Genomic DNA, 14590 nt, shown 5'->3' with positions numbered 1-14590 from the left:
AGATGAAGGAGTCAAAATCCAGCCAGCCTCAGTCACCGACTACAGACAAATGACAAAACTAATGGATAACAAAAGTCTTCCTTATCACAAATTTGCTTTACCCAGTGAAAAGAATCTCAAGGTGGTACTTTGCAGGGTAACCGAAGATGCCACCTCTGAAGAAATCACTGCTGACCTTATGAGTTGGGGCCTGACCCCAGTAAAAGTGAGCAGGATGCTCAGGTCAGATAAACGGCCAATGCTACTGGTGCTCGTAGAAATTGACAAGGCACAGAAAAAGACATATGAACTGACTGCTATCGTGGCCTCAGAATTTCTACTGAGCCACTAGGAAAAAGTCGTCAGCTGGGCAGTGCCATAGGTGCCAAAGGCTTGGCCATGCCCAAAAACTTTGCAAGGCAAATTTTAGGTGTTTAAAATGTGGTGAGGGCTACCAGACCATCATGTGCACCAAGATCCACACCAGCTAAATGTGCTAACTGTGGAGGACCTCACCCTGCCAACTACAAGGGATACATTACACACCCAAAGAACCATGGGTCAGCAAAAAACTACCCTTTCAACACACTACAGAGATGCTCAAGGCAGCCGTGCAGGTTGCACCCCGGTCCAAATAATCTCAAGCTCGACAACTCAAGAAAGAAAACAAACTGCAGCAATCACCAAAACTTATGCAGAGGCTGCACGAATTAAGGCTGTTCAATCTCATGAACAAATAAGTTCTAATCTAACATCAGTATTAACTGCTTCACTAGCTACCATGTTACAAGAATTCAGCATTGCAAATCCTTTGCCATCCTCCACGAAAAGATTCCTACAACGTACTCACTCAATTTTGACAGCCCTCAATAATGAATAAAAGAAAATTCCATCCCAACTCTCTGATGATCACTGCATGGAACACAAATGGACTGAGTAACAAAATTCTGGAATTGCAAGAGTTCACTCATAGACACAATCCTGATATAATATTAGCAAATGAAACACATCTCAGGCCAGCTAATAACCCCAAATTACGGAACTATATTATGTACAAAAGACAGACTCACCAGTAGTGGAAGAGGTACATATACATTAAAAACTACCTAAGCCACAATGTTCTGACAAATCCACAAACTAAGAACCTAGAGATAACAGACGTTGAAGTTCATACCAACAGCTGGCAGTATAAAAATCTATGCTGTATACAATCCACCCAGCATTCCATTACTGGTATCTGACTTGGACACCATTCTTGGCTTCACAAACTCCATCATCATGGCTGGTGACTTTAATGCCAAACATACAGCCTGGCATAGCTCCACAATCAACGACAAAGGTTGAACTCTAAATCATTACTCAATACAAAATTCTACCCACAGAGCCCATCCATCACAGCTCAGTTGGAAGCTCAGATGTACTTGATATAGTCATCCTCAAAAACATCAGATACCAGTATCAGTTGGAAACATTAAATGAACTTTCTTCCGACTACAACCCCATTCTGCTTAAACTCGGTACACAAGAGCAATTCTCCCCTCCGCACTCTTTCATATCTTGGGACAAGCTCTCCAGAATTCTCCTTGACCACATTGGCCCAGTCCCTGTTATTCACACTAAAGAGGAGATAGCCTTTGCTGTAAACAACTTAACCAGTCAAGTCAAAAAAAGCAATAAAGTCAGTCACCCAAACTACAGTCTTTCACCCTAGTGGTCGGATCCCCGAGGAAATTGTGGATCTAATCAGATTGAAAAACAAAGCCAGAAAGAGGTACCATAACACAAGAGCCCCACAAGATAAACCAAATCTGAATAAACTAAATAGACAAGTTCACAAAGCTCTCCAAAAACATCGAAACCAAGATTGGGAATCCAAGCTAATGAAGCTAAACCCAGAGGACAACTCCATTTGAAAGTTCTTGAGAACCCTCCGCACTAAAAGGCAACTTTTACTCAAAATTCAGACCAAGAAGGGAATAGCCCATACTGACAAGGAAAAGGCAGAGGCTCTGGTAGACAGCTTGGAAACTCAATGTAACCCATCTTATGAAAATCTGAACATCAATCTTATCTACAAGATTCACCGCCGAGTTAAGCAGGCCATAACACAACAAAAGGATGATCCAGAACCTGTCACACCCACTTCTCCAGCAGAAGTTATAAATATCATAACCCACCTGAACAACAATAAGGCCCCAGGTCCAGATGGAATTACAAACAAAATAATCAAACTACTCCCCAGAAAAGCCATTGTGCATTTAGTCAACATAATCAATGCCATCCTCAGACTCAAGTATTTTCCTTTAACATGGAAGATGGCAGATATCACACCAATCAAAAAGATTGGAAAGAACACCCAGTTTCCCGAAAGCTACAGACCTATCAGTCTTCTGTCCAGCCTTGGAAAGATTGCGGAAAAGGTCATCCTTACAAGGCTTCAATCAGAAACAGATAAACTAGGTATTATTCCTAATGAGCAGTTCGGATTCAGAAAAAACCACACTACTGTACAACAGATTCACAGACTGGTCGAATTAATCACCAAAGGCTTCAAGTGGAACCTCCACACAGCTGCAGTCTTCATAGATGCTGCGAAGGCTTTTGATAAGGTGTAGCACCAGGGTCTTCTCTACAAGCTCATCACATTCAATATACCAACAAATCTAGTAAAAATAATTCACTCATACCTCAAAAACAGATTCATGCAAGTCAAAATAAATGAAACTGTGTCAGACAGATGCAAGGCCCTGGCAGGTGTGCCGCAGGGCTCACTCCTGGCCTCCTGCTGTTTTCTATCTGATATCCCTCAAAACCCAAGCTCAACAATCACTGCATTATATGCAGATGATACTGCATTATTAGCAAGATATCTCAGCCCCAAACTAGCCATCAAAAGACTCCAAAGCAGTATTCACACATTAGAGAAATGGTTGATGGACTGGAGGATCCAAGCAAACCCACAGAAGAGGTCAGCCATACTGTTTACTAGAAAGAGGTTTCAGACCAAGGAAGACATACATTTACTAGGAGTTAAGATCCCATGGCAGAGTGAAGTCAAATATCCTGGCGTAATGCTCGACGAAAAACTACAATTCACCAGTTATATAAAACACATAAGCTCAAAGACATCCAAAGTAATTGCGCAGCTCTATCCCATGATCAACAGAAAAACCAAACTGGACATTCAGAACAAACTACTCATATACAGGATGGTAATATGCCCAGTCATCACTTACGCATCTCCTGCATGGAGCCATACCTCGAATACAAATATCCAAAAGCTGCAGAGAATACAAAACAAATGCCTGAGAATGAGTTTGGATGTCCCATGGTTTATCAGAAACTCCCAGATTCACAGAGAAGTCAACATTCCCTACATTACATCCCTCCTCCATGACCTAGCAGTAAAGTTTTTCATCAAGACAAATAATCATTCGAACCCGCTGATCAAGCAAGCTTTAGACTACAATGAAGCAGAATTCTGCAAATACAAAAGACCAAAGTCAATTCTATGCTCAGCTGAACACAGCTAATCTCACTGCCCCTTCAGGGTGAGCTTAAAGCTCAATAATTTATGCTTCACCCATCAAACCAGCATGCTTCTGCATTCTGGGTCTAGTTCCCACTGACCTCAATGAAGGTCAAAACCAGTCTGAGTAGTGACCCTTCCCATAGCATTATGCATGTCTGTAAGGATATGTATGTGCTGCATTATGGGATACTGAGGCAATTGACAAGTAGCCCAATCGTGAAGTTACTTCATATGCAAACCTTCGTTTGCTTACACTTGGATAAAGGATGAAACCAAGAATATAATTTCTTGATATCTTTAATTTATAGTATAACCAAGTGAAAAAACTTTCGACTTTTAGCAAAGATGACAAATTAAATATGGCAATAGACAACAGAAAAAGCAAAGCTGGTATGGTGGGGAGCCAGCTGAATAAATTTATGTGCAATAAGAGAGAAATTAGCCAAAACACTAAACCAGCAATATAACAAGACAATGTTCAAACAGTTTATGGATCTGAGAGTTGGGTTAGAAATAAAGCAGTTGATTAAAGAATAGAGACCACAGATATGAGAGTTCTGAGAAAAATTAGGAAAGTGAAGAGATGGCATCAAGGGCAGAATCATATTTAAAATGATGATATCAGTTAGGAACTTGACATTGCTAGCATTCAGGAATGTGAGCAGAAATAATAATGTAAGGTAGTATGGTCACTTAAAGAGAATGGGAGAGGAAAGTTTAGAAAAACCTGTATTTGTTACCAAGGTGGCAGAAAAATGATCAAAAATCATTTTTTTGCCACAATCCATTTAGATGGATTGATGCATTCAGAAGTACCCTCAAAGGCAAAAACATAAGATACGACAACACTGGAACATGTTGATAAGTGACAGACTAATTTGAGGAAACTGTTGATATAAAATTAGTAATGATGTAATCATAATTATGTAGTACTCTCATAGTATCCTGTATATCTCTTAAGGGGGACTTATTAGGAAATTGATGATGATTTATATTATGTACTAGAGCAGGGGTTCTCAAACTTTTTAAATTTTGTACCACATAAATAAGAATCAAAAAATATATGTACCACCATTTGCTTTGCTTTATATTTTCGATTAGTGTTTGTTTTACTTGAGCTGCCATTTCGTTAATTCATTGCGAAACAGTGTCATCTGACAAAGAAACTTTGTTTATTATAATTTTTTTACATACAAAAATACTGTTTCAAATAAATATTAAATATGAAAACCCTTATGATACACTAATGAGACTTCACATCCAAAAATTCACATAAAACTGCAATAAAATTTATTTGTTCATTTTATTCGATTCGCCAAGTTAAATTCTTGGAACAGTCTACTCGTTACAATATTAAAATACATTTTTCTGAACATTTATTTAAATATTTTGTGTAAAAATTGTACCACCAAAAATAATGTAATGTACCATTAGTGGTACGTGTACCACAGTTTGAGAAACGATGTACTAGAGAATAATCTACATAGTGTCTTGTATGTTTATTTTTGTAGACGAATGTATTTTTCTTGAATTAAATTAAAAAAATCCACTATGTCCAAGCCACAAGTTTAAAATATATTCAATTATGTGGTGAGTATAGAATATGTAAGTCTCTTATGTTTTATGATATATTAATTTCTTGGAAATTATGTTATTCATAACCACAATCTCTTAACAATAATACCCAAATGTCACTTTTTCCCATCTGAGTGAGAAAAGTGCATATTTACAGTCACCAATTGAGACAGATGCACTACTGAACGACATAATTAACGCAAGTTCAAGAAAAGAATGGGTCGCCTGATGTCTTTTGTAAGTACTGGCTGTCAGAGAATTTTTTCCCCAGTCTTCACTTTCAGCCTACTAAGGAAATGGGGAGAAGGACTTTATATAAAAGTTCATATTTTGAATTCCTTTAATTCAAAGCATATATATAATATACACTTATGCTGTTATTTGTGGAATATATATATATATATATATATATATATATATATATATATATATATATATATATATTCCACAAATAACAGCAATAAGTGTGAAGCAGCTATCTCATTTCCTTGTTTAAAATATTTTTTTAACTTTGAATTATGCTTGAAGATATCATATATTAATTTTTTTTTTAAACAAAGGTTTAAAAATTTTATTGTATGAACATGCCAATGTGCTGCTCTTCCAAGTATAATTGGAAGAGCAGCACATAAATTTCATTAAGTTATTTCTCAAAAATTTACTAATGATGAATGATAAATATCAATTAGTATGAAGAAGGAACAAATGCCTACTTATCAAATCAAGGAAGCACATAGAAACCACTATGTTTGAGCCCCAGTTCATACATGTAGCTACAGAAATTGCTCGTCCTCTAAGAGAAGTAGGGAAAATTTCTCCTAGAACCAACCACGTTACTACAGAGGAAAAATATACATGGATATAGTTCAAGTTCAGAAGAATATATTAATGATATTTTATTTACTTTATCAATTAAACATTATAGCTAATCAAAGATAGTTCAATGAAAATTAACTTTCCATATAATTTTTTTTATAATTTTGAACTGATCTTCATTTAAAGTAATATATTAATATTCAATAATAGTTTAAAACATGTCCTATACACAAACTTTATTCATCATGATGAAAATTTGAGAAAGAACACTAGCTCATGTTCATAAAAATTAAAACCTGCTACAAAATTATTAATCTTGAAACAAATTAAAATTTTTCTAAATAGGTATAGCACTGAATTCTTACCTCTTTAACCTTCCATTACTGTGTTTGAATGCATGGTATGAAGGAAATATGTTAAAAGGAAAATTCCAAGGATTCTTTATATTTGTTTTATCCTTCATATGGAAAATAATAAAACTTTTTTTTTCAATAAAGAACTTTTTAAAATAATTAATGCAACATTTAATATAAAGAAATAACATGAAAAAAATATTACAGATATTTAAGTCTGTGTGATTTACAAAACTTTTTGGCTTCCTGTTGAGGAAATAGGCTGTGAAGTACTGATTAGAAAGGAACAACCTACATTCCATAGATACATATCTGGCCTTTTCAATCATGTTCTGGAGACCAACTACCTGAAACACTCTGAACACCTGAATCACAAGGGTGTAGTATAAGTTTAAGGAGGCATAGCAAGTCTACTTTTCACCAAGTCAACCTCAACAAAAATGACCCAAATCTCCTCTGGATCTGAAATACTCTTATCTACTAGTTCATTAGCTCAAAATTGCAACCAATACCACCAGTCAACATTCCATCACAAAGTCTCAGCTTGCCAAAGATCTGACCTATCAGTGACTAGAAGCACGGCAATATATTAGTAACAAATTCTTTCACTATGATGAAAAGTAAATTATACTTGACAAGAAATTATTTTCTTTTTATCTTTATTCTGTCTCAATGTGATTAAACAAATTTGAATTTTTTTTGTTTAAAGCAGAATACTCACTTTGCAGGCATGTGTATACATATCCAAGAAGGGAGTATTATGGCATTATGGAATATGAAGTCAGTTGCTCTTTCTACACAAAAGTGGCCTAGTCGTGAAGATATTTCATGCACATGTTGTCAAGGTTGAAAAGAGGATTGTTTTCTTAGTTCTTTCCAGTTTAATATTGAAAATGGGCACTGCAATTATTAGTTTAAAAAAATCAGAAACAGTTAGACTATATTCCTTAATAAAGAAACTTGCTGTAGAAAAACTGTGGAGTTTTTCTACAGCAAGATATTTCTGTATCCTACTTTGTTATTAAAAACCTTGGTCTCTTTTTTCCTCTGCAGCTTATCATTACCATTAGCTTATTATAAAGATTATCATTTCAGGTATGAGAACTTGCAATTTAATTGACATCCAGAACAGGAAAAGCAAGGCTGAAGAGGCAATACCATTAAATATTTCTATGTCTTTGCTCATTCTGAAATATCCATTTTGAATATGGGATAGAAATTTGGCTGCTTCTAGGTGGCATAAAGAATTATTTTTAATTTTGATGGAAAGAATGTTTCAGTAAGTATCTTTGAAACATTATATTCTTTTAATACCCTATTTTAAATTTATTATTATTATATATCGGGCTAGTAAGTATGACAAGCTTAGGAGTTTGATTGGTTCAGTGCCATGGCATGTAAAACTGCAAGTGTTGATAGTGCATGGGAGGCAGTTAAGAAGTGTTTGCAGGAGGCAATGGCTGACTGTATACCTAGAGTCTGAATAATAAATCAAGTAGTGGTTAAATGGATGAATAACACCATTAAGCTTAAGCTGCAAAAAAAGAAACAACTGTGGAGGGAATTTAAGGAGGAAAGGTGACTGGCAGGCACATGAACAGTATAAAGGAACAGGCCAGAAGAGTAACGAGTGTGGTAAGAAAAGCAAAAGCAGATTATGAAAGAACATTAGCCATGCAGGCTAAAGAGAATCCCAAACAGTTTTTTCGATATGTTGCAAGGTAAAAGAAAAAATGTATATGGCAGAATGATTTTAAAGAATGCCGATGGTAGGAAGGTAACTGAATCAGTTGATATAGTGGAATTACTGAGTGAGCACTTTGCAAGAATATATCATCCAGGTGGTGACATTGCAGGAATGAATGAACCAATAGCTTATACAGAAATTATGGCGAATGAAGTGGAGGTGAAAAGTCTATTACAAAACCTCAATGTCAATACATCTGTGGGATTGGATGGTATACCAGTTCATGTCGTACATGAAGCGGCTAAAGAATTGTCAGTGCCCTTGACCATTTTGTTTAATTTGAGTCTTGGGTCTGGGTTAGTCCCGAGGGGTGGAAAGAGGGGAAAAATAGTTCCACTGCATAAAGGAGGATCCAAGACTGCTGTTGTAAATTACCGACCGATTAGCATATCAGGAATCATTGTCAAGGTCTTAGAGAAAATAGTCAAGAGGAAAATACAAGATTGGATAGATGAAAATGAGATACTGTATAGGGGACAGCATGGTTTTGTGTAGGGTAGATCCTACCTCAGTAACTTGCTCACGTTTCATTACACAGTGACGGCTGAACTGGATAAGGGTAATGGGTTTACAGTGATTCTACTGGACCTTGCTAAGGCCTTTAACAGGATACCCCATGGAATTCTAATCAGTAAACTGCAGCATATGGGGATGGATATAGGGTAGGTGAGATGGATAGGAGGGTGGTTGATGGAGAGATATCAGAGAGTGGTTTATTCAGGAGTAGAGTCCAAAAGATGGCCCATGACTAGTGGTGTGCCACAGGGTTCTGTTCTTGGACCACTACTGTTCAATTTGTTCATTAACGATATAGGAAAGGATCTGAGAGGAAGTGTTCATTTGTTTGCTGATGATGCAAAGTTAGGTAGAGCAATAGTGAGTGCACAGGATGTCAAAATTTTGCAGGATGATTTGGATAGTTTGGAGGACTGGGCTAAGGAGAATGGATGTCAATTTAATGTTTTAATGTGGCAAAGTGTATGATTATGCATTTTGGGGTGAAAAGAATAGCAGCAGTATATCACATTGGTGGAACCGTACTCCAGGAGATTGACGAGGCCAGGGATTTGGGAGTGTTGGTGGATAGGGAGTCGAAGTTTAGGGGATACATCGAAAAAGTGGCTAAATCAGCTCATCAAATTACTTGGTTGCTGAAAAATACTTTAACAAGCAGAGACAAACAGGTTATTGTTCCTCTGTATCGAGCCTCGATAAGACCCCATCTTGACTACTGTGCCCAGATATAGGTGCCAGGGTTTCTTCTTGATGGGGAGGAGGTGGAGAGGATCCAGAGACGAGTGACCAAGATGATAGCAGGTCTATGGAATGAACCTTATGAGAACAGGTTGAAGATTTGTGGGGTGCAGAAATTGGTTGATAGGCGGAAAAGGGGTGATATGATTGAGACATTCAAATTACTGAAAGGTTTCTATAAGATTAATTCAGAAGATATTTTTGAGAATAGGACTGGTGGTGGGAGGACTAGGGGCCATACATGGAAGCTGGACAAGAGTGTGGTTAGCAAGGGTGTTAGAGCTAGGTTTTTAGCTAGGAGAGTGGTGAATGAGTGGAATAAGCTGCCTGAGTCTGTTGTGGGTGCCATGACTGTGAATGAGTTCAAGGCGAGGTATGATAGATATGTGAATGTCGAATAGTTGTTCTTGACATGATGTTAGGGGCCTCCCTTGATGAGTCTATCGACTCCTTGGAGTTGCCTGTAATAATAATAATAATATATATATATATATATATTGTATATATTTTGCTATTTGAGTTGTGCTCCTCATAATTATTATAAACATAAGAATTTAAGATAAGAAAAATTATTACAGCCCCTTAATATACAGTCAGGATCAAATATGTATATTACATTTGAAGAATTTCATTCTAGTCTATATGCAGTTGGTTGGGATTCACAGAAAAGAACTCAAAGTTTAGAGGATGGATGGCAAACAAGAGTGGCTGACTTACAGAGAGAGATAGATGAGCTGAAAGAGCAAGTGGAATGTCTGGGGAATGAGATGAGAAGTGTGAAAGATGAAATTAGGCAAATGGAAGAGACGAATGCAAGGCGAATCAGAGGAGGAGTGAGAGAGAGTTATGGGAATGAGAGAAGAGGAGAGAATAGGAACAATAGTAAAGGAGAGGGAATGAGAGAGAGTTATGGGAATGGTAGAAGAAGAGAGAATAGTTACAGTATAAGAGAGAGAGTTATGGGAGTGATAGAAGAGGTGAGAATAGGATAAGTGGAAGAGAGGAGTGTCAGATATAGGAATGATAGAAGAGGAAAGAATGGAAACAGCAGGAGAGAGGAAATGAGAGGAATGCAAGGGACTAGGGATAGAGTGATGTCAGGAAGGCAGGTAAGTAGAAGAGCACAGAGAGAAAGTGTTACAGGAGAGAGAGAGAGAGAGAGAGAGAGATGCATGTGAGCAATCGAGGAATAGGGTGGTAAGAGGTGTAATGTATGGGGACTCAATGATCTGTGGTGTTCAAGATAGGATGCATGAGGAGTGTTTGCCAGGAGGAATGATAGAAAGTGTGGCTATGGCAATTAAGAGATGTGAAAGGGTGCCATTGTTTCTATACCCAGCATTATCCCCTCTAGATTCTTGCTCGAGGGTGTACGAAAGAAGACACAGAGAGGAAAGACAGTGTGTGTGTTGCCTAGGTATGACAGTGATGAGCTGAGCAGAAGAGTGGTGATATTGAATGGCATAATAGCCAGAATGTGTCAGAAGAGAGGATTGGAATATGTGGATGCTTGGAGTGCATTTGAGAACAGAGAGGAATTGTATGTAAGAGACAGCTTGCATTTGAATGAGGAAGGATGCAGGCATCTGAAGAGATTGCTGTTCTGAACGAGTCAGTGTGTCCCAGTGTGGATGGTAGCAGTGGTGGCCTCTTGTGGGAATGGGTACTTGGGAGAAGGAGGACGACATCTGGTAACACTGAGCCCAGTGGAGTCTAGAGGGGATAATGCTGGGTATAGAAACAATGGCATTTTTATGCTTTATACTAATGCCAGGAGTATTCGGAATAAGGGAAAGGAATTAGTGGCACTGATAGCATCAGCCTGACCTAAGATTATTGGGATCACCGAGACGTGGTTGACAGAAGAGGATATAATAACAGAATAGAAGTTGCTGGGTACAGCATTTTTCGGCAGGATAGGAAGGAAAAGTGTGGTGGTGGAGTACTGCTTATGATAAGTGATGACCTATGTCCTCTAAGAGTGGAGGCTTTGGAAGGTTGCAACAGTAATGATTTTGAAAGCATATGGTGTGAGGTGAAGGTGGGCAAGACAGGATATTTAGTGGGGTGTTGCTACAGACCAAGGAGCACAGAGGGTGGAAACCAGGAGATGTTGAGACAGTTGAGCGTGGCAATTGCAAGAAGAATGATTGTTGTGGGAGATTTTAACTACAGCAGTATAAATTGGGGAGAGGAAGATGCATGTAGCAATAAGGGAATGGAATTTCTAGAATTCCTGAGGGACAAATGTCTTAGGCAACATGTAACAGAGGGAATAAGAGATTCAAGAGTTTTGGATTTGGTTATAGCATCAGAAGAGTTGATAATAACTGAGATGACATCTCTCCCATCGGTTGGAGAGAGTGACCATATGGTTTTGACTTGGAAAATGAATAGACATGGCGGAGTATCAAAGAGATGGGAATGTATGTGGAATTATAAAGTAGGTGATTATAATAGTCTTAGACGTCAACTTGGAGAAGTTTCATGGAGGGAGGAATTGGAAGGCCGGGATATCATTAGTGCTTGGGAAATTGTGAAGGAATATTTGTTATCAGCAATGGTAAGCTGTATTCCAAGAGTGAAGAAGAGGACACAATTCGGAGTAAAGTGGATGACAAACAATATTAAACAGGAAATGCATGCGAAAAAGAGGCTATGGAAGAGATATAAGGAGACAGGTGAAGAGAAGATGCATGAAGAATATAAGACACAGGCCAGGAGAGTGACTGGTATGGTAAGAAAGGCAAAACAGGAATATGAGAAAAGATTAGCCTTTAGATCCAAGGAAAATCCTAGGAAATTTTTTAGCTATGTGGCCAGTAGGAGGAGAAATAACTGTGGAAGAATGACATTGTGGGATAAAAATGAGAATAGAGTGACTGATGCAGAGGACATGGTGGAATTGTTCAATGAACACTTTATTGGAATATTTCATCCTGGAGGAGTCAATTTGAATAATACTAGAGGGATAGGGCAGGTTCGAGGTTTAGAGGTGCAGGAGGAGGGTGTGTTCCAAATACTGAGTACTCTGGATGTCAGTAAAGCTGTGGGACTGGATGGTATTTCACCAAGAGTTTTGAGAGAATGTGCAGGGAACTGATGGTGCCTTTGACCTGGCTTTTCAATGAAAGTCTGGCTGTGGGAAAGGTGCCCATGGAATGGAAGGAAGGTAAGATAGTACCATTGCATAAGGGCGGTAGCAGACTGAAAGTGTCATCAGTAGTTAGTAAGATCTTGGAGAAAGTAGTGAGGGACTGTATACAGCATAGGGCAGATGAGGGTAATGTTATCTGCGAGACTCAACATGGATTTGTTAAGGGGCACTCTTGCTTTAGTAATATGTTAAAATAAAAGAAGCGATAGCTTTGGTTTCAAAATCCTCTAAGTAAATATTTGTGAGTACGGGAATAAAGGATAACCCATAGCCAGTCCATGATTTTGTTTGTATATATTATCTTGAAATTTGAAGTAACCGGACCTGATGCAACGTGTAAGCAAGGCTAACATTTTTTTTGGATAACTTGTCCTTGAGTAATGTTAGGACTTCATCTGTTGGAACATTAGTGAACAAAGAAGTTATGTCCAAGCTAGCCATGATGTCATCTTCATTAACTGTAATATCCTTGATGTATGTAACAAATTCTGTAGTGTTCTTGATAAAGGATGGTGACTTGCCTGAAAAACTTTTTAGGTATTTGGTAAGATATTTTGAAAGATTATACGTAGGAGAATTGATACCTTCTACAATTGGACGTAATGGGGTGTTCTCTTTATGGATTTTAGGAACACCATATATGCGAGGAATTAACAGATGGAGAGAGCATAGAGATAAATGAACGTTTCGGGATAATTCAGTTGTTGTTTTTAATAAGTTGTTTGTACGATTTTGAAGTTCACAAGTTGGATCTCTATCGAGTATTGAGTAGGTATTATTATTATTATTATTATTATTATTACGGGTATCTCCATGGAGTCAGTAGACTCATCGCGGGAGACCCAAGCTAGCAAAACAATATCTGTCATATCTCTTCTTGAATTCATTTACAGATGAAGAGCTCACAACAAAGTCAGGCAATGAATTCCACTCATTCACCACCCTCCAGGCAAAAAACCTTGTTCTGACACCTTTGTTAACCACACTCTTCTTTAATTTCCAGAGATGACCTCTTGTTCTTCCATCACTATCACACAGCTGAAACATTTCCCCTGCATCAATCCTATAAAAACCTTTTAGTAATTTGAATGTTTCTATCATATCCCCTCTTCTTCGCCTATCAACCAATCTCTGCAATCCACAAGCTCTCAATCTATCAATGTAGGGAGCATTTTTTATATCACTCACCAACTTGGTCACTCTTCTCTGAACCCTCTCCACAGCCTCCTCATCTCCAAGGAACTCTATTGAGGGACTCTAACGGGACTCTATTGAGGCCTCGTAATTGGAATGAGTACACTCTAAATCCTTTAACGAGTCGATGGTAGGTTATGCGCCTACCATGGTCGTAACGGGTAACGGGGAATCAGGGTTCGATTCCGGAGAGGGAGCCTGAGAAACGGCTACCACATCCAAGGAAGGCAGCAGGCGCGCAAATTACCCACTCCCGGCACGGGGAGGTAGTGACGAAAAATAACAATACGGGACTCTATTGAGGCCTCGTAATTGGAATGAGTACACTCTAAATTATTATGTAGTAATTCAAGCATTTTATTCTGGTAATCTTCAGAGTTAAGGATGACTGTTGCATTGCCTTTATCCGCAGGGAGGATGATTATATCTCTGTTTTTTTTAAACTTTTAATAGCTTTGCATTCAGTTGAAGTAATGTTGTCTGCAGATGGTTTTGCATTATTGATAATAAAGATTGATTCAATACGTAGAAAATTTGCATTTTGTGGAGGGAGAAAAGAAGTAGCTTTTTCTATTTTTGTAAGTAGTGTCTCCTTTGGTATTAATTTTGGGGAAGGAATAAGGTTTAGACCTTTACTAAGGATGCTTTTTTCTACATCTGAAAGTATATAAGAAGATTTGTTGATAACGACTTTGTCAATATTGATGTGTGGTTTTGAGAAATTCCTATTATTTTGTAATCTTTTTAATGTTTCAAATTTACTTATAAGATTTACTTTGTTATTATATTGTTATTATATAGTTATTATATTGTTATTGGCTACTTGAGATTCACAGTATGTATTAAAGGTATGCCAACTTTCATTATCTAGAGATTCTTCCAGTTTTTCAGCTATGATTCTTTTTTTTATTGAAAAGAAAAGCGAGAGTTCATTTAGTATCCAAGATTCTTTCAGACAGTAGGTCTAATTTAGCTTTATGATA

The 14590-nt window shown here is 37.7% G+C and overlaps 1 protein-coding gene across 6 annotated transcripts in view; it reads right to left on the bottom strand.

Annotated features, from left to right (window-relative positions):
- LOC150095243 (solute carrier family 2, facilitated glucose transporter member 10-like) overlaps positions 1–14590 on the bottom strand; it is a 208886-nt gene that overhangs the window by 37293 nt on the left and 157003 nt on the right. For all 6 annotated transcript variants that reach the window (XM_090409703.1, XM_090409705.1, XM_090409702.1 and 3 more), the window contains one exon: positions 5800–5922. In XM_090409703.1, coding sequence (XP_090265829.1) covers positions 5800–5922 — 123 coding nt within the window. The remainder of the gene's footprint in view (positions 1–5799; positions 5923–14590) is intronic.

This window comes from Typopeltis vanoorti, chromosome 20 (assembly GCF_054136105.1).
Source record: "Typopeltis vanoorti isolate ZY-2024b chromosome 20, IOZ_Tvanoo_1.0, whole genome shotgun sequence".
NCBI lineage: Eukaryota > Metazoa > Arthropoda > Arachnida > Uropygi > Thelyphonidae > Typopeltis > Typopeltis vanoorti.
The sequence above is the reverse complement of the archived record's forward strand: the minus strand, read 5'-3'. Positions and strand labels throughout refer to the sequence as shown.